The sequence below is a fragment of the Tauraco erythrolophus genome, chromosome 5, assembly GCF_009769465.1.
Source record: "Tauraco erythrolophus isolate bTauEry1 chromosome 5, bTauEry1.pri, whole genome shotgun sequence".
In the NCBI taxonomy this organism is placed as follows: domain Eukaryota; kingdom Metazoa; phylum Chordata; class Aves; order Musophagiformes; family Musophagidae; genus Tauraco; species Tauraco erythrolophus.
In genome coordinates this window covers 50,268,746-50,290,300 of record NC_141469.1, presented here as the reverse complement: position 1 = coordinate 50,290,300, position 21,555 = coordinate 50,268,746, and the positions used below count along the sequence as shown (strand labels likewise).

Genomic DNA, 21,555 nt, shown 5'->3' with positions numbered 1-21,555 from the left:
CCTCCCCTGATATCCAAAGGTGTCAGAGGTGACAGAGACAGACCTTGCAAGAGCACTGGGCAGTCTGCTCAGCACCCTTAGATGCAGCCTCTTGAGTCCCATGAACTTGAATGGGTGAAGTTCTCTCAAGCATTCCTGAATGTGTCAGCTGTAAGAGAGCCGTACTTAACATTTCAGGTCTCTGTACATGTTCCATCCATTTAGAGTTGATTGACATTTTCCACTTTAAGCAATTTTGTTTCCTTTCAAAGTACTATGCCAAATCACCTTGCAGGTCACTGTAATGTTTGTTTAGCTGAAACTCACTTCAGTTACGTTGAAGATTCTTCTATGGAATCTTTCTGGAATTTAATGGTCATGATAAGAAAGTCATGTGGCAACTCACGATTATGATAAAGGATATAATTGTTTAGGTACAAGTAACTCTCTGATTGTCTTTATTTACAGTGCTGTTGATAATCTCAGCAGGTGACTCTGAAGTTATAGACAGTGAAGACAGTAGACATTCACATCTGTATTTCTAAATCACTTAAGAAAATGAATAAAAAACCAAGGTATACCTTCCCAGTCTTAGTTTCCACTGTTTAAAAAATATATGTAGTGTAGAATAAAATGTTATGTTGTAAAGTCAAAGGTATCATTAAGAATACACTAAATACACATTAACATGTTAATCATATTTTAAACATTGCATATTTTAGAAATACATAATTCTTTTTTCCTGAATGACAAAACATTGATTTCAAGCTAAGTGAAAAATTACAGTTTATGTCATATTTTGTAATAAAGCAAAGCCATCAATGCATAACAATGCTTTCAAAAAATATAACATTTTACTTGCAAGTCAGAGCCAGAGTTAAGATTTTTTTTCTTTATATTCTCAGAAATAGGTGCTCCAGTTTTAAATATACCTGAGAAAACTTGAACTGTTTTAAATGTGAGTGAGATCTTTCTGCTTAGAGCGTGTATGCAACTTTTGCTTTTTGGTCGTTGATTCATAAGTTATAAGTGTACATTTAGCTTCCTCGTCTACTGGTAAATTTTCATATTATTTTAAGAAATGCTAAAAGCACTACAGTAAATTTGAGGAAGGAATCTACGCATTGAGAAAATGTAATGATGAGGCATTTAGGTACTTGTATATGAGAGAGCTTTTTTTCCATTTATTTTTCTTTTTTCTGTTACCTCATCCAGAAAGCTGACATAGTCTCCAGGAGAAGACCACTCAGGTGTCTTTTCTTTCCTACTGTATATCCAGGCCTTTCCTCTTCCTGATTTTTGATGGTTATGACATGCTCTCTAGCTGTTGAGGTTATGGAAGGCTATCATGCTGTCAAGTTGGAGTTTTGATATTTATTCAGTGTGAAGAGGTTGGCGTTAGTAGATGCCACCATCTAGCTGCATTAGGCCTCCTGCTTTCCAGCAAGAAGAGCTGGGTCTTTTTGGCTTACCAATTGTATGGATGAGAAAAGTGTTGTATAGGCAGACAGTGTGTCTCATTTGCACTGTGTTATTCGCTTGTGTATATGGACTTTCAGATGCAATTGCACCCGCTTACTGAGAGGCTTTCCTCCGTTGTGCTCCAGTGATAGCTTATGTTAGTCTGTTTGACAGCTCTCTCAGGTAACGAAGTGCTTCCGCAGATGGTGCCAATCCTTGCTGGGAAAGGCATTGAACAGTTCTTTATAGCCAAGACTAATGTTGACTGTGCTAGAGCTTTTCCTCTGCTCCACCAAAATGATTTTCAGATAAAAGGTTAGTGGAAGCTGGCAGTAAAACAGAGAACTGCATATGTGGACGTTCAGTTATTCCTTCCTTTGTGCATTATGCTGCAGTAGTCTATCCTGAATTACAGCTGCCACATATCATCTAACTTGGCTGAGGCTTCTCTGAAATTTCTTGTCTTTTCAAATCTTGACTAACTTGGCTAGCATTGTGTTACCTGTAATCTTGTAACTTTACTCTTTTTATCCTTTTCCAGATCTACAGTAAACATGTTAATAGATTTTCAAGATTTTTTGCTTGACTTTGTTGACTCGAATTATGTAGACCTGGAGACAGTTTATAACTATTTTAATTGGTTTTCCTATGTACATGTAAAAGAACAATAAAGAAAAAATACATATGCAGATATATATATCAGAATAAGAAGTAGATAAGTATGCTGCATTTAAACTTGTTATACTTTTTAAATTGCTAATTTCTAATGCTTTTCTTAAAAAAATACAATTCAAGTCATGTTGATATTTATTGCATTTGATCTGACACTCAGTGTGTTTTGACTGCTTGGGGAAATAGTGTAAGAGCTTCTAAATGCTGAAAGGGGTTGATAAAGTGCTCTCCACTCTTGAGTTCCTACAGTTTATGTCTGGTGGTTGTTGCTTCTCTCCCTAAGCAGATTCATCACACTTAAATTGTCAGAAGGCTTACCCAGTCAAAAGTTTTTTTTCCAAGTTAATGACTTTTTTATAAGCTCATGAAAATGTTTGCCGAAGTCAGAGAGGGGTAGATCTGCACATTTGTGAGGAAGGAGAGGATGAATAAGCAAGCTTTCTCCTGTCACTGATCACCAGTGTCCTGGTGTCACTACACCATTACATTGGTTCAGCTGTTGATGAAATCTCAGCTTCAGCTTGCACAGAGTTGAACTTAGAAACTGTTTTGAGCTTGATTTGGGCTTAAATTTAGCCTGAAAGCCTGAGCAGATGTCACCTTCAATGAATAATGAAGATTTGGCACCTTTTTGGTATAGCTCTGTAGAACATAAAGTTCTTCAAAAGTCTTTATTATTACTTTTTTATCTTTTAAGAAAGTTTTCACAATCTACTAGAGTAATAATCCTTTGTATTTTTGTTCTCTATCTCTTTTCCCCAGTCGAGGCCTCTTGCCCTGCAAGACATTTTGTGAGGCAGCAAAAGAAGGCTGTGAACCAGTCCTGGGTATGGTAAATGCTTCTTGGCCAGAATTCCTGAAGTGCTCTCAATTTGAAAACAAAACTGAAAATGACACCAGTACAAGGGTATGCTTCTCACCATACGAAGAAAAAGGAAAGCAGTGTATGTTTCCATTCTTAACACTTACTCTATGTTAATGAGTTCCTTTTTAATAATGTATTTTTTATTATGTGGGGAAAGGTCTGAGATTAAATTATTGTTTCTGCTTCTGTTACTATGTTCCTTCACATTACTGTGATAAAATATGGTTGTCGGTTCCAGTTTTGATGTGTTTTAATTATTTAGGCTCAATTTGTGTTGATTTGAGGCTTTTTTGTTTTGCATCAAAAATTCTGAGGTGTTCCAAGGAAAGAAGGTAGGAGAAAAGTAATAATGCCCTTTAAAAATGTTCTGCTGACTTTTTGTTTGCTGAGATTTAATAAACACAAGATTGTTATTTGGAGCAGGAACCTGATACACAGGCCAAATTTACAGTGTATCTTCTTTTTCTTTGCTGTAAAAATGAGCCCAGAACTGATTGAGAGGTAAACGTTTCAAAAATTGTGGTTTGTATACACCCACTCATAGAATCATAGAATCATAGAATCATTTAGGTTGGAAAAGACCCTTAAAATCATCCAATCCAACTGTTAACCTAACACTGCCAAGTCCATCACTAAACCATCTCCCTAAGCACCACATCTACACGTCTTTTAAACACCTCCAGAGATGGTGACTCAACCACTTCCCTGGGCAGCCTGTTCCAGTGCTTGACAACCCTTTCAGCGAAGAATTTTTTCCTAACAGCCAATCTAAACCTCCCCTGGTGCAACTTAAGGCCATTTCTTCTCATCCTATCACTTGTTACTTGGAAAAAGAGACTAACACCCACCTCACTACAACCTCCTTCCAGGTAGTTCTAGAGGGCGATAAGGTCTCCCCTCAGCCTCCTTTTCTCTGGGTTAAACAATCCCAGTTCCCTCAGCCACTCCTCATAAGATGTGTTCTCTGGACCCTTCACCAGCTTTGTTGCCTTTCTTTGGACACGGTCCAGCAGCTCAATGTCTTTCTTGTAGTGAGGTTCCCAAAACTGAACACAGCATTCAAAGTGTGTCCTCACCAGTGTCGAGTACAGGGGGACAATCACTTCTCTAGTCCTGCTGGCCGCACTCATACAAGCCAGGATATTATGGGCCTTCTTGGCCACCTGGGCACTCTGCCAGCTAATACTCAGATGGGTGTCAACCAACACCCCCAGGTCCTTTTCTGCCAGGCAGCTTTCCAGCCACTCTCTAAATACAAGGCTTTTCCATCTCCTCAGACAAACAAGAGAAAATGATATGATAAAAATTGTTTTTCAATTTTGTTTAAAAAATCTAAGAAGTTATACACTCCAAACTACCTTAAAAGATCTATGAAGTTATACAGTGACTTTGAATGTTAGTTAATGCTACAATTAAGATTGTTTGTATGTCCTGGGTTATCTTATTGCACTTTCTGAATATACATAATGATATAGCCTTAAATTATTGGACCAAGTCTTTTTACCAGCTGGATTCTCTCCGTCTGTTAAGGCATATTTTGAAAGGTCATGAAGTGAAGGAGGCTGTTGTCTATACCTACCTTCACCTGTGGCAACATTTGTAACGGCTGAGTTGAGGATTGTGTCTTTTTGAAAGCAGTTGAATGCTTTCCAGGAAAGTTGAATACATCCACAAGTCTTTTGTAAAGTTCCTATGGGATTTTAGGCAAGTTGCTATAGTGAAAGCCACTGGGACCTGTGCTTTAACCATATGATATAAATGTATGCTAAACATGCTGAAAAATTAAGTCTGGTGGATCTCTCTCAAATGGCAACCATAAGCAAGTAATTATAAAAATGCATGGTTTATTTTGCCATGCGTCACCTTCCCTTTGTAAAATGGGAATAAAACTATCCTTTTAGCTCAGACAGATGTTGTAACCATATGTGCGTTGATGCCTTTGGTAGCATAGTGATGAACATCATAGGAATTAGGAGCACAATAATTTTATCTTCATGGCAGGTGCAAATAAAAAATAAGGTAAGAGGCTGTAGCGTAAATACCTAAGTACGGTAAGGGCTTGTACATTGAACAATGAGAGTAACTAGCAATAAGTGACTAGCATATCATTAGTTGAACACACTCATACTGGGCATAGAATGAGGTATAATTCTGAAAAAGCAATAGGACGTTAGAGACCAGGGTTTCATGCATGTGTGGCACACAGACCGAATACAAGGTGTAATATAAATATGCCTATTAAATTTTGACAAATTACAGCTGACCGAAGTGTTCAAAAGTCCCATTAAATCTAGATAGCCGAACTTTTAGATGAAGCCAGAAGAGATTGCTGACTTCTGAAACTTTCAAGTTTCAGAATATCTGCTGGGTAAAATCATGTATTTGATACTGCTAGAGAAGAAGTTTGTTAGATGACTGGTTGATGATTCTTCCGTAATCTGATTGGCAGGATTTATATCTATCTGGTAGTGAACTGCATAAATTACAGACAAGTACACAGTGGAAGCTTGCTATTTCTCACTAGGGGAAAATATCTAGAGCCTGTTGTGAGATTCACTGCCCCTACCTGGCAGACTGTGGAGACCCAGGCTGCTTATTGGCAGTTCTGACATCCTGTTATATAAAACAAAAGGCATTTTTAATTTATTTTGTCATGAACTATTGTGCGTGATGCTTGGATATGAATAGTTTTTATGTAGAATCATAGATTATATAGCATATTTCGACTGTTTTTTTTTTTAAAAAGAATGATTCTAATGTGATACCTTCATGACTGAAAAAGTTGAGAGTCCAGGTTCACTAGGCTGTTTCTCCTACAGAAATGAATTATACTGTAGTTGAATATTTCTTTCTGCAATTTGTATATATGAAAGAATTTACTTCTCTGAACACAGCAGAACCAAACAACAGGGGTTGGTTCACTGTTCCAATCCCTTTTTACCTAGTTCTCAGCCCAAAGCGCTCTTCATGCTCTTCTCAGGGATCAGTTCCTGGAAATTTCAAGAGCATGTCCTTGGCATGTGACTGCCTATGTCTCAACTTTGTGGTTTCTTTTGGGGACTAATGACTCCAGATTGCATGCAGTGAAACCTTCCCTACCCACATATGCCTTGCACATAATTTGTTTTGTATAATGATATAATTCTCTTTTGGGCCTTTAGTTATTTGTTGTATTTATCAAAAATAATGTCTGGCTGCTATACATGCTTGTTTCAGCACAGTATCACCCAATCCAAAACAAAATTTTCTCTTGATTATTTTAATGTTTGTGACTAAATACTCTATATCTTTCACTTTTTCTTAATTGAAAATTATCACTCCTCCAAAAAATCCTTGAACCTCACATGCCTTTCCAAGTTCTGTTGATGAATGTATGCTTGACTGATCTTCTAGTTAGAATCCAGGGCGTTTATCCTGGGGACAATTACCAGCTTTACTGAAAGATGTTTGTTACCTAGAATTTGGATTATCTGGTGGGTATATACTTATTCATGTGTTGCTGCTGAGATTTAGCACTTTGTCTAGATTTTTCCTCCACAGACATTGCAAATTGAGTGCACGTTACCACTATGGAGAAACTGCTATAATATACATCCCTGATGTGACTGCAGATGTACTGAATGTACTGGAAAATCTGATCCATGTGCCATAATAGTAAAACCATCGGAGTGTACAAAATGATTCACAGGGAAAAAGGTGCAGTTCCGTAGACAGGGATGAATCAGTGCGGTTGATACCCCTTCGCACAAGTGACAAGTGAACACCCAGTAGGTGAGAAAATCAGCTGCTCTGAAAATAGTTTTAGGAATTTTATCTTTTAACGGATTTTTTTTTGCAATGTTTCAAGCAGTGAAAGTTAAATATATGAAAGTACCTTTTTTTTTTTCAGGTACATTTTATTGCAAATCCTCCTGTGATCACAATTTCATTCCCATTGGATTGAATGTTACCGATTTTAGTCCTGATTCAGATTTAATGGAGACATTAACTTACTTCTTTTTCTGTATGTTAGTTTCTTAAAAAATATTGCGCTTTTTTTTTTTTTTTCCTTTTCCGAACAATGTAAGAAAGAGACTTCACATACTGTAATGGTTGTTGAGTATTCTAATAGTTCCTATATACTATGAATGCATATGCCTTCCTATTAGTAGTTAAACATTAAGTCTATAAAAAGGAATTAATAAAAAAAAGGAAACATTAAAAGAAATGAAAGTAAGTATGTGTATAAATAACACGTGTCATTATAAGTAGCATTAAATTATAATTAACACAGAACTTTTCTGTTCTCTAAGACACATCAGTCTGTGAACTTTTTACTCACTGGTTATTGCAGTAGTTTTTCAGTTGGATACAGTCTTTTAATTATTTTTTTCTGGTTAGAAAAGTTATAGTAGTTGATGAATGGGAAGACCATTGCTGATAACCTGGATAATCTCCCTTCTTGGCAAAAACATAGAAATTAATTATTGTACATGTTGATAAATGCCCTGCAATGCTCAAGGGCGCGAAAGGGCTAGATGCATGTATAATTAGAGTGAGCTCTTTCAACCTTTTGAAGGTGCCACCACAGGAACTCTTAGCCTCTTTTAAGCTGGATAAGAAGCATTTCATTGGAGCACCACATTGAGAATATTAGCCATAGTCATTAACAGATAATGTATAACATTTTAAGAGACTGTAAAAACAAATAGTTTATAGATGTATTAACACCACAACTACAGACTTCAGCAGCACTTCTCTCTTATAATAGCACTGCCTTTACCCAAGCTTAGCTTTGAGTTTTGCAGTTACTCAGCCAAACAGTTCTAACTTTCTTCTAGTGGCTGTCATCACACATTATCTTGTCCTGCATAAACTGCAATAGTGCAAACAATACAAAAAATACTCAAGAGAATTAATAAAATGTATACAAGGAAACTACTGATTTTCTTAGCCAAATATGCTTAACTAATGCAGATGTTGTTTTGGTTTGTTCCAAGACTAAAACACCAATAAAAATTGTTCTGATACTCTTCTTTTTTTTTTTTTCCCCCATGGTGCCCAGTTTATCTTCGGGGATTTTTCATACTGGTATTAAATTAGAGAATTGTCTTTGAGGAATACCTTTGAGCAGAGATTCAAAGGCAGTATCTCATTACAACTAGGTATTTGTTTATTCTGTTGGCAATGTGAAGCTAATTATTCATAATTATACACATCCAATACAGAATTTATTTGAGCAAATGCTTTTAAAATCTTTCTTTTGTCCCCTTGCATTCATTTAATGCAGTGAAAAGAAAAGAGAGATGATCCGTGTATGTGTAACATTGATACTGACCAGCTGCAAAAACAGCAATAGTGAAAATAATTTTTTGAGAGAGACAAAATGTTTTTCAGGATTGTGGTGGTGTTTCATGTGAGGAAACATTCATAGTTGAAAACACTATTTCCCCCGAGCACTCATTCTTTACTTCTGTTGAATCTACTGCATTATATTTTGTTATGTCCTTTGATTTTGTGTTTTCTCCCATTCTGCCTCCTTCACCATTTATCTCTGCTTTCCTGTTCTTTGCCTGTTTCTTTTCCAGATAGGAGTTTTCTATGTGGCCTTTTCAGGCCACTTCACTTGAGTGGAAGAGAAAGGTCTTTTATGTTCTTTCTCCCACAGGGTTTTGCATCGTAAGAGAAAATGGTTTCATGAGGGGAAGAACTTGCCAACTTTCCTAATTCAATGATTGTGATCCTAGTATCAAAACTTTGCAGAATTGGCAGCTACAAGATACATACACTGTACCACACGGTACGTGGGGTATAGGGAACAAGCGATGAAAATTTGCAGGCACAAGCGTGTAGGGATTCTTCAGTGTCCCACTGTGCTATTGTGACTGTATTGAGTCAGACAAAAAGTCCATGTATCTTGTAATGTTGACTCCAAAAGCTGCCAAAATCAGATGCCTAGAGAAGAGTAGGAGAACAAGGCAAGACTGTGTGGCAATATTTTTCCAAAATACTCCTGTGTTTTCTATCTGTTTGAGATTCAAGAACTTTTCTGTAATTTGTGGCCCACTGTAGATTTTTCTTCTGTTAACGTGTCCCTTTGTTTCATGGATCTATGTACATTTTAGCATCCATGGTATCCTGTTGCAAAGTGTTACAGCTTATCTATTCATTGTATGAAGAGTACCTCCTTTTGGTTGTTTTAAAGGCAATTTTATTTGATACCTCCTAGTTCTTTCATAACATTAGTACTCTTAGTACCAGTGAGGATCTGTACTGATGGAGATCTGTAAGCAAATCAAGATAGGTCCTTTAGTGGTTCTTTTTGATCTATTTAGGCTGTTTTCTTTTTTGAACATGCAGGAAATTGCGTAAAAGCCGAAGTTAATGTAAGTTTTCCAAGTCAGCTAAAGTTGCCTCTCTAACCTCAAACAGCCTTTCTTGAATGATAAATTACAATCTTTTGACGATATTATCATATTCTATTTTTACCTGGCATCATCATCTGTGAGATAGACACTGGTCTACAGGGAACTAAAGCCCATTCTGAGGAAGGCTGTTGTTCCTAGGGTCCCCTGTAAGGCTTACTGATTGTAGCAATTGGAAAAGTGCAATGCATAAGGCAGGGGACTAGAGAAGCAAAAAGATCAGCTCGTAATAAAGAAAATGTGATGTTATAATATAGAACAAGATTCTTTCCCTGTCACTGTTGCAGAGACCATGTGTAATGTTGAACAAGGCACTGGAATCAAAATTTTCTCAAGTGTTCTTTGCACACTTCTTGTTAACGTGGCTCTTCCTTTGTATAGCTGGGGTTTATTTGCAATTGGAACATGCTTTTGCAGCTACAAGTAAAGGTAACAGGAGCTATTCTTTGAACATGTGAAGTAAGAGTCTTCGCTCTCCAGAAAAAAAACCAAACACATACTGACGTGTCTTAGATTGGACAATTGAAGCTGTTATTCATTATTTCTTATAACTTTCACTTAGTATCTCAGTGCCTCATTTTTCCCCTGTAAAATGAAAATGTGAATGCTGTGTAATCTTACGTTGCTGTTAAGACTATCGTATTTTGCAGTTTGTAATACCCTTCCAAAAACAGCAGAATACAGGTGAGGCTGTAACTCTTCAGTGAGAAGTTAGGAAACTTGTCCAACCACACAGTAGGTAGTGAGGGAACCTACTGAGGAGCATGTTATAAGGGTGTGCAAAAGGATGGTGCTGGTGCTTTTGCCCTACCTTACTTCTGATTAAATAATATAAACGTTAAATGGCACAAACTAGTTGAAAAAAAATTGTTTTAAAGTCTCTTGGGTATTTTGGACACCTTTCTGTAAAGTTGGAAACCTTCTTTAAAATTCATTGCTTAAGTAGCTTTCGCTGCAATGACCATGGCCCCATTACACAACTGGAAAATAAAGTTTTTTTGCAAAATCGAGATCACATGCTGCCCAAGTGGAGGGTGCACCTGGGAATGTAATAGAAAATATTTTGAAATTATCCACATAAGTTTTTATTACAAACACATTTTTCAAACAAGGATATGTGTGTCAGTTGACTAAGTCTAAAATTGCCCTGTTTCTTGAGGATGATAAAATAATATTTAAGGGTTAGAAAAGCATGTAAATATGTGGAAGAAAAATAATCCCCCGCTGCCAAAAGTTAAGAGTAAAAATGAAAGTGCTGAGAGTGTATGTACATCCATTGCCATAGTGCAATAGAAAGGACTGCTATGCTAGGACCACAAATAAAATTGGAAACCTGGATAATTAATTGCACTTGCAGTCAGTGCAACCTGGAGCTATTTGTCATTTCTGAAAAACACTCTGCATGTTTAGGCGTTTCCAGTGCTCAGTGGTACATCACAGCACCCACTGTGCACTTAGTGGTTTGACAAATTGTGAAGAAGATCACGTTGCTATACAGAAAGGCTGATCGCAAGCAGAAATTATTATACTTTTATTATACTTTTTGTAGGCACATTAAAGAGTCCTTCTTTAGTCCCAAGGGCATATTTAACAGTCTAATAGTCTTTTCATGACTGCCTGTTGAGGCCTTTTAATATGTGTCATTCACTGATGGCAGTTTTAAATGGCTTTGTTCTATCTCAAAAAATAGTATTGTTTTCATTGAAACATCTTTCCATCTTGATTGAAACATTTCCATCTTTCAGGTTTTCCTTTTGATCTTCTTGCATTCAGTGATGTTCCTGAGAGCTATCCTGATGTTTCCCAAAATGGAAATATATTTCAATCCCTGTGAGAAATCTTGAATATCAGTTCGTCAGTGTGAAAATAAGTTCGTAAGACTCCTGCAGCATTAGCTGTGTAGTACTGAGGGTAATGATTTTTCTCCTCAATAAGCCCAAGAAAACAGAGTTTTTAAATCTTTTTATAGGTATAGAGATAAGGCACAGATTGCCTGATTGTCCAAAGGGATGCAAAAAGTTCGCAGCAGAGCTGAGAAGAGAACCTTTATCTATGGAACACATAAAAGATTCATTATTCCATAAGAACATCTTGCCTTGTCTAGGCTAATCTTTAATAAATAAGAGCACATATGGATTTTTTGCAAGTAGCTGATTTTTTCCGCTATTAAAAATCAAGTCAAGCTTATGGTATTTAGTAAGACAAGGCCTGAAATCCAATTTTACTGGAAAAAATAATGAGTTTCTCCAAGAAATTTTCTGTCTGCTTCTCAACCACAAAATAATGGGAGCTGGTTTAGAAATCAGAAAATAGAAAAGAAAGAATTTTAGCAAAAAGGATGATGGAGGCTTGTACTGTGTAAGGGAATATTAGCTATATTTGCAGGTGGAATTTTCCTTAAAATGAGTCAGTGGTATTTCCATCAAATTTAAGAGCAGTTACCATGAGATAGACAATACTTTGCAACTGTGAAAATCATAATATACTGACAACAGAAGGTGATTTTACACCCTACTGAAAATTTAAATCAGCCTTTCTAGATGTTGAAACATGGCTGTTCACTTTTAATGAAGGGAACAAACTAGTTATTACTATTCTAATGCTTAGAAGTTGGGTTATTTGGAGGGTGCTCAGGAAAGCTCAGTTTTAAAGTAAGTGAAAAGATGTCTTCCATGTGTACTGTGAAGTCAGGGACAGTCAGGGTTGGCATCTGGGATAATGGAAAGAATAATGGAGAACTGAGGACAAGGAACACCTGCCTGTCAATATTATTATCTTTCCAACATAGCTGGCCAGAGGCATCAAACAGCTGTTGGAACTTCAAAGATGTCTTTGACTGCCAGGTAGCATCAGACTAACGGAAATAAGGCACCACAAGGAGCCAGGCTGAGCAATCATTCTGTTGTAACACAACAGCCAAGGACCTGTGGTCATCATCAGGGAGCAGCAGGCACAGGGCTGTTCCCTCACGGCAGGCAAGCTGGGACCTGAGGTCAGACTGTGCTGGGATGCAGAGCCTGAATGCAGCAGGCAGAGCTGGCCCCAGACATGGCAAAGTAATGAACCAGGTCCAGTGCCCAACCAGAGAGCCCAGTCAGGAGGTGCGACCAGAGACAGGACTGGTGACAAGGCTCCAAGATGGTTCCAAGGTGGCTCCAAGCCCACCTAGGAACCAGGGCCAAAATTAGGGCTGCAGACCAGCTACAGTATGAGCTGAATGTAAGGCTGTGCCTTCAGCAGTTCTCAGGTGGGGACTGAGTCATGGGTGGAGGCCCCAGGTGAGGCCGGTCAAGGTCATTCAAGGCCCATTGATGCTCTGACAGTTGCTATGGGCAGGTTGTCCTGGTGGATTCAAGAATACAAAAGAATGATAAAAAGCTGTATTCTAGGTTGTAGGTTGTACCTGGTAGCTGCAGTTTAAGGACAGCAGTGAAAAGAAACCAACACCACTGAGTAATAGTACAGCACCATGGGGATCTCAGGCCTAGATCTAGAAAGGGTCCTGGTCGTAGTTGGAAGTATTTCGAGTTAGAAGAGAGAAAGATACTAGAGTAACATGAAGACTGACAAAGCATCCCTTGCCAAAGTGAAGGCAACAGCAGGGCTGAAGGATACTGTTCTCCCACCAACAGCTAAAATTTCCAATAAGTGACTGTTGTGAAGACCAGCATGCTTCAAGAACTAAGAGGATTCCTTGTTTGACATTGGACAAATCTCTTGAGCCTCCTATCCTTCAGCTTTTCACATGTGAAAGAAAAAAAAAAGAGGCATAACACTTTCTATTCTGCCATCTAAAACTGTAAGATAAAAGCCACGTGTTTTGAAATTTTAAGAAAAAAAGTTTCCATCAAGTTTTCTTTTATGATACACTTATTAAAGTCAAAAGATACATCACTAAATAATAAGTTCCTGAAATTCTATGGAACAGTATGGCTTAACCAAATAAAGCAGATGAAAATTGATGTAGCAGCATGGAGATTGAGTATTTATTAGTTTGTGTTTCTCATCTCTACCTTTCAACTTTTACATTCTTAAATTGTATCTGCATGCTTTGTGAAACACTGACAGATTTCATCAGTACCACTTTGCTTTCCATTTTGTTTCATTTTTTATATTTCTATTCTTCTGAAGACATGTAAAATGAGATTACTTGTATGCTCTGAGTTACTTCACAACAGACTATTTTTCTGGAAGAGATTAAAAAGAACTTTCTCTCCTTATGTAAGTGAAATGTTGGCCCCAGAAAGAGAAGTTTAAATGGGACATTAGCAGTGTGTGAGTTTAGGATGGATCTTTCCCTTAAGCTCAGTTTTTGTTTGCCCAAGAGTGTCCTGAATCAACACATTATTGTGGTTAACACTTCACTGTTAAGAGTAATTCCTTATATTAGGAATTCTACTAAGTGCAGCACCAAGTGTTGACATAAACATCATCATAGTCATTGATTTATTAATGGCTTCATCTGAAATTTATGTACTGTGTTACCTCTGTGCTGCCACTTACTGAAGTGCCAAACCAAGGTCATAAAAGCTCGTGCTACTAGAAATTATATCATTAGATATTTGGTTATTTTTCCTTAATTTAATTTTAAATTCTATTCTGCATGAATATGCTTGTTGGTAGACATGTTATGAGGAATACAAAATTATGATGAGAATACTTAATCTGCATTTTTTTTTGCTTTTGAGGTGGAGATTATAAATATACTTGGCAGACTTTGTTAAGCATCAGGTTCAGAGAATAAAAGGAGAAGAAATAGGAACTGAATTTTCCTATAGGAATAGGAAAAATGCAAATTTAGGCATTTTAAAATGAGAAATATGGAGCTATGTTATGATCAGGTGCAAAATAACTTTAGTGACAAAAGAGAGTCTACAACTGCTGCTGCCAAAACTGATGTTTTCTCATACCTGTGATTTGCATTGTGTGAAAGTTTTAAAGCTGCAATTAGAGATCTTTATTGTTCTTGGCAAACTTAGACACAAAGTTTTAATCACAATGGAATTTCTATGAGTAGAATTTTGAACTTTTATGAAATTTTATTGTTTGAGCTTGGTATTTTAACACATGGATACATTTAGTAGCTTCATGTTGCAAAGTGACAGGATTTTTTTCCTCCATCTCTGAAAGCTCTTTCTCATTTCATATGTGTATGCTTAAAGTTATTGCATTTTTTTTTCTGATCTTTTACCGTAAGTGAAACTTTCTATTTTGTTTAGCTTTGTTGAGTAGCCTGACTGTTAACTGTGGCTTTTGAAAAAAAAACAAGCAAACCAACAACCAGGTTCTGTACTGAATATTTGCTTTTCTACTTGACATCTTTACTTTGTATCCCCATGTAATTTTCACTTGATATCTTTCCACATCTTTATGCTTTACAGGGATTTTTCTCAGCCAATGTTTTTTAAAACAAAGGCTTGGAGTTTGGTCTCTATTGCATGGACTAAGGTGTAAACAAATTGATATTGATCTGCATCTCTATATTTTAAGTGCCTTGAAGGACTTGAGTGGAAAGGTGTTACGAGTTCCCTCCCTCTGACCATAATGGACCTGCAAGGTATCTCCAGTGGGATACCTAAACCTGTAGAGGTTTTTTTTTTGTCTCTTTAGATATCTCAATTCCCCATATATCGAATAGCAATGATGACTGTTTTCTAGTGTTCAGGGAGTTATGAGAATATTTGAGGAATCATTCCCCTCTAGAAAGGTCTCTGTGCTATGACACTGTTCAGTCTCAACCTGGTAGTCTTTTGCCTGAACACCTAGACTGGGAAGATCCATCTATTGTAACTTTAGGTATATTTAATCCGATGCATCTATTTAAATGAAAAAAAAAGAAAAAAAGAAAAAAAGAACTTGTTTAGTCCCATCCCAAGGTCGATTTTTAACAATCTGTACAGCTGCTTTTTTGAGGTAGATTGAACCTCACTGATTAACTCAACCTAGATACCTGTTTTTGAAATAACAAAAGTTAGATGAAAATGCAAGTTTGCACTTGCTTTAATTTGATTAATTTGGGGTTTGTTGCTTAAGTATATCAGTTAAGACTCATTGTTCTGTTTTTCATTTCTGCTTATTTCTTCTTACTCTGAAAAGTTTAACATGCATTGTTTCTTTTCTTCTCTTTTCCAGCACTGTGTGGAGGAGAGGAGAGTTTCTTGTGTGCCAGTGGGATCTGCATCGCAGGGAAACTGCAGTGTAATGGCTACAATGACTGTGATGATTGGAGTGATGAGGTCCATTGCAGTAAGTTTCTTAAACCTCGCAGTGTTCAGTTGAAGCACCAAATCCATTCAGGGAAACCTCAAAACTAAAGGTGGCCGTTGGTACAGAATAGGAGCTTTGCATACTATTTGCGTATATTGACGTTTGGACTCTCAGTTGCCACTGTATGTGTTTACTTTTGCTCACTTTGACCACAGCATGTGTTCTTGATCTATCAAATTTTATGCCTGGAAGCAGGTTCTAAGATTTCTGCAAGGAACGATGTGGAAATTAGAAGTATTTTGCAGCATTTTTTTTTTAATAGGTCAATAACATGCATCAGAAGAGCACTTCTGATAATAAACTGAAGACTGTTAGTTGTATCTTTTTCCTAGTCCTTAGCATTGATTTCACAGCAGATGCAAAACTATCTTTTTAGCAAGTTCTCTTGGCCTCAACCCTGGATGTGGCTTATTTAAATAAATCCCAGTATATGGTGCAGTAGAAAAGAAATATGAATATGCTTACTTAATATCTTAATTTCTTATTTATTTCTCTGTGATAGCATGTATCTTTAGAGCTCCTATGTGTTTTTCTTTGTTGACAAAAACATCCTTGGACTAGTAACACCTTTAGAAAAGCTGAGCACGTGTACAGCAAGAAAACAATGAAAAGGGAAAAAAAGAAGGAAAAAAAGAAAATGTGGAACAATGACTATATAGGGACTGTGGTAGGACATGATGCCACAAAACAGTGCTGTACATTCAGAGTTTGGAAAATGTCAGACGTGTTTTTTTTTTTTCCAGACTGTGCAGTTTAGACTCATCTCAAAAGATTTGTTCCTATTAGTGATTTAAGAGTCTGGGCATTCCAAGACTCACAAATCTGCTTTTAAGGAAGTTGCGGATAGATTTTATCTGGGATACTCCAAAGAATAAATGATGGTGGCGATTTCCTCCTGGTCTCAATATGAATGAGGCTAGAGATTGCTTTTCCTTTAATAGCCTACAGTTTATTTAATGGAGGTTGATATAATTTCTGTTATGTAAAAAGCATTGTATGTTTTTATCTTTGAATTTTTCCTGTCAGTGTTAATTTCAGTTTTTAAGATAAGCTAAAAAATTTTAAAATACCTATGAGACTATGGCTCTCAAGTTCCAATAGAAATGGGAAAAGAAGTAATTAGTAATATAAGAATAAAAATATTACGTCATTCATCCAATGAATGCTTCCAGGGATGGGCAATCTACCACTTCTCTGGACAACCTGTACCAGTGTTTCACCACCCTCATCATAGAAAATTTCTTCCTTATATCTAGTCTGAACCTACCTTCTTTTAATTTAAAACTATTACCCCTTGCCCTGTTGCTACAGGCCCTACTAAAAAGTCTGTTGCCGTCTTTCTTGTAAACCCCTTTGAAGTACTGAAAGGCTGCTCCTTCTCCAGGCTGAACAATCCCAACTCTCTCAACCTTTCCTCATAGGAGAGGTGTTCCATCCCTCTGATCTATTTTGTGGCCCTCCTTTGGACCTGCTCTAGCAGGTCCATGTCTTTCTTGTACTGAGGACTCCAGAGCTGAATGCAGTATTCCAGGTGGGGTCTCACGAGATCAGAGTAGAGGGGCAGAATCACCTCCATCGACCTGCTGGCCACGCTGCTTTTGATGCAGCCCAGGATATGGTTGGCTTTCTGGGCTGCAAGTGCACGTTGCTGGCTCATGTCCAGCTTTTCATCCACCAGTGCCTCTAAGTCCTTCTCCACAGGGCTGCTCTCAATCTCTTCATCCCCAGCCTGTACTGATACCAGGGTTTGCCCTGACCCATATGCAAGACCTTGCACTTGGCCTTGTTGAACCTCATGAGCTTCACACGGACACACTTCTCAAGCTTGTCCAGGTCGCACTGGATGGCATCCTGTCCCTCAGGCATGTCAACGCCACCATTGAGCTTGGTGTCGCCTGCAAACTTCATGAAGGTGCACTTGATCCTGCCGTCTATGTCACTGATGAAGATATTAAACAGTACTGGTCCCAATATGAACCCCTGAGGGCCTCCTTAGTTTTAATGTCGAAAATTACATACATGATGAAATGTAGAATTCGCTGGTTTTAAAATATTTCATATTAACAGATCTTCCGAGAATCTTCTTTCAGGATTCTGCATCAAGAAATTGATCACATGATGCAATCGCTTTTCTATTCCTGGCTCTTGACATGCATTTCTTTCTTCATCCCTTTGATGTGCCATAATAAGTATGCAGGCAATAGTTAGGCTTTAACAGAATCTGTTCCTCTTTTTGAAAGTAAAGTTTAATTTACTTAACAATATCACCTTTTTACACTGCTGCAGCCAAAAACTGATATTTAGGATTTCATCATGTTGCTTATACCATTTACTCTGTGCAAAGGAAGGTACCAGCTGAAGAATCAGGATTCAGCTCAGCCAACTATCACATGGGAACATGAACAGGAAAGAAGCTGTAACGCTGATCTATGAATGCATAAATTACCGGTGCCAAAACTTGGAACTGTCAGAAGGATCCTGATGAGCAAGTGATGTACCAAATGCAACAAGCTCTCTTACATCTCGCTTGTTGCACTTACACACAGAATTCCTTAATACGTACACTCGCTTCCTCTTTCTCCTTGTGACTTTCTCAGTCATACTTCTCTTTCACAAAGGGTGAACAAGATTAATACCATTTGAGTAATAAAATACAAAACAAAATATCCACATGTGCCACCGCATACCACACTCCAGAATAGAGCATCTTGCTCAATTTACTCGTAGAAGGGGCTGAATTTGTACATTGAGTCTGCACATACATATTTAAACATGCATCTTTAAAATGTAGGACTCCTAAAATCACCTCTGAGTGTTGGGCTGAGGTGATTCATGGTCAGAAGGACACATGATGCAATAGTGAAGTGGTGAAAACAGGATGTGCATGAAGAGATCAAAAGGTTGTTGAATGCGAAAGATTGACGAGGCTTTATTTGTGTTTAGTGGAGTATGGAATAGGAATTTGTATTTAATTTTCTGAAAACTGGGCTTGTTCCATCATTAACAATATGAAAGTTGAACCTTTTACAAACAGCAGTTGCAAAGTGCCCATCTTATTCTGATGGAAGTAACTAGCTACGCTACATTGTATATTATTGCCAGTATCTTGAAGAAAATGTATGTTAAGACTGTTAGATTTTCATTAAGTGAATCTTATTTCCTTGCAAGCAAATTTGTATTCTTTTTGTTTATCTTGTCTGTGTGGGCCTGAGAACTGCCAAACCCTAAAGAACACCGCTGCAGCTACAGAGGTATGAATGTAAACAGGGATGGGGGTATGAATGGAAATTAGACAGTAAACTTACCAAGAGGAAGCAACACAGAAAAAACCAGCTTTGTTTCATTTGCATGAGGAGCAGTGGAAGCATAGAAGCTGCCAGTTACAAACTGATCAATAAGGATAAAGGTTGCCAGAGTACTTCACGCTGTTGCATGCTCAAAACAAGTAACATTTAGAATTTTACTCTCAGCTGGCTATTGTTCTGCTTACATGAAGCTAGAACTTCAATATTTTCATTTAGTTTGCAGTTTTTGGTATGTACTGTTTCTTGCCTTTTGTTCTTTTAAAGCTAAATTAACTATTGACTACAAAGCTCATGGCTCAGCCATATTTTACTTTATGTCCTGAAGCGTTGTCCTTCATGTTGTGCTATAAATTCTGTTTGGACTTTCTAAGATGGTGTGAAACTTGTCGAAAGAATACTTTTGTGGGGAAGGGGAAGAAGTGATTCATGTTCAAGTTCTAGAGTTGAGGTTGGTAGAGCCTTGAGAAACTTAAAGTTAGAGCACTCGCCTAGGAGGTGGAGCACTTGGCTGACATTGATCTGAAGGGATGGAAACCCCACTACACCTTCTGGGAGATTTCTGCACCTTTCGGTGTGTAATATACTTAGAAGGACACACTTCTTTCAAAGTGGGACCACTGTGCAGTCACAAACACAGGAGTCACATGCCAAGAGGAGAGAAGCAAGCGGTAGCATGAGTCTGTTGTTTAGTGGTTGAGCATCTCAGCTGAGGGGGGAGACTTGTGTTCCAGACCCTGCTCTTGGAGCTCTTTCTGTATGCTGTCCAGGAAAAAGCTCATTTAAAATGCCAACATATACCATTAAGAAAGGGCTCAAAGAACTTAGTTCCTGTGGCATAGCTTCAATAGGAAAGAGGGGTTGTTCACCTGGCGGTTCTAGATCCTGGCATTCTCCCTGAAAAAGGCAAATGTGAAGAAAAAGCCTAGAGGAAGGCAGTGATACTAGGTCACCCACTTCCCAACTGTGTGTTCTTACTCAAAAGTTATTATTAATGGGACCAGACAACACCAACCCTATTTTCTCTTTTCCTCCCTTTCCTCACCACAACATAGATTCCATGTTTTTATTGAACTTGATATTCAAACATTTTGGATATTCTCAGAATATTTATCAGGGCTTTACTGGAGGCTTCAGCTGTGGAGAGAATGGCTAATCTCACTTAGGGCTGACAATGCTAAGAATTCCTTGATGAGACGGCATCAGGCCAAATTCTCAGCTCAGAACTGCATAAAGCGTAAAGCTCATTTGAAACTGTTGTAAGATGGGAGGCAGGCTCAAAAACAGGGTCTGGGATCTTGATTTTGCTGTTAGAAGCTTCAGCTCCTCGTAATAGCCACATCAGGTGCTCAAGACTGTCCTAGTAGTCTAGCCGATGAAACCCGCAACCTTTATTGAGAACTTTATGTGTATAAATTAATTAAAGATTTTGGTCCATATGTGTAACCAGAACACTTTCTCCTCATGTTATTGATCAGAAAAGCAATTGGTAGGAACAGAATGAAAATGTCTAAAAATTGCTTCTGATTTTTCTTGTTCTTCCGTATTAGATTCTAATAAACTGGTACACAGTATTAATGCAGAGCTGCGAATTGTGGGGATCTTTAGCTGATCTTGCTTTAGTGAATGCATTCCAGTGTTCGTAGTTTATATAAATGATCCAATGTCATGTTAACGTTTTACAAAATTTTGTTTTGTAGACTGCAGTGATGATGTATTTCGTTGCAACACAGGAAAATGCTTAAATTATACCTTTGTTTGTGATGGATATGATGACTGTGGAGACCTTAGTGATGAACAAAACTGTGGTAAATGAAAGTTTTATGCTTTTTTGAAGTCTTTAAGATAGCAATATTGCCTAAGCCAGCAATCTTTTTCCATAAACTACTAATAGAGTAATATACCCTGCTGTTATTCTTTTTGGGCAAAGTAAAAACAGCTCACAAATTCTATGTGCAATTTGAAAAGGTTTAGACAGTTCTGAGTTAATCCATATTGTGAAGGTAGTGATATTTTGAAGAAATACTCTGATTTGTGATTTGTTTTAAACTAATTCAAGATGTTGTGGTTACTTTCTTACCAACTTGGCTGAATTTCTGACATTTGTTTTATGTTTCTTCTCCAAATTAATCATACTTTAAGATCTTTCAGTACTTTGGGCAACCTGATGTAGTGGAGGGTTTCCCGGCCCATGGCAGGGGGGTTGGAAGTAGATGATCTTTGAGGTCCCTTCCAATCCTAACCATTCTGTGATTCTATGATTATTTGTCAGTTTTTGTTATTCTGTGTTTTTTTTCATAAACCATCTTTGATTAAAGACTTTTCTAAACATGAATCTGACTCCTAACATTCCTATCTTGAGACAGCTTTTTCTATATAAAATTTAAGTTCAAACTTTTTGTACAAGCTATAAATGGGTCTCATAGCAGATTTGTCGGACTGTACTATGTCTGTGCTCCCTATTTATTTTGCTGTAAAGTTGGCCTGCTCAACAGAATGCTTTCCTTTATTTGTGGAAGCATTCAAGTAGAAAGAGTATGATGAAGATTGGAATAGTTTCTTTGCAGATAATTATTACAGAAAATTCTGACCGTTTGCAAAAACC

General features: G+C 37.5%; 1 protein-coding gene across 1 annotated transcript in view; it reads left to right on the top strand.

The window, feature by feature from the left end:
- CORIN (corin, serine peptidase) overlaps positions 1 to 21,555 on the top strand; it is a 154,602-nt gene that overhangs the window by 79,936 nt on the left and 53,111 nt on the right. Inside the window, exons 5-7 of the mRNA XM_086611848.1 lie at positions 2,875 to 3,056; positions 15,514 to 15,627; positions 20,651 to 20,758. Coding sequence (XP_086467974.1) covers positions 2,875 to 3,056; positions 15,514 to 15,627; positions 20,651 to 20,758 — 404 coding nt within the window. The remainder of the gene's footprint in view (positions 1 to 2,874; positions 3,057 to 15,513; positions 15,628 to 20,650; positions 20,759 to 21,555) is intronic.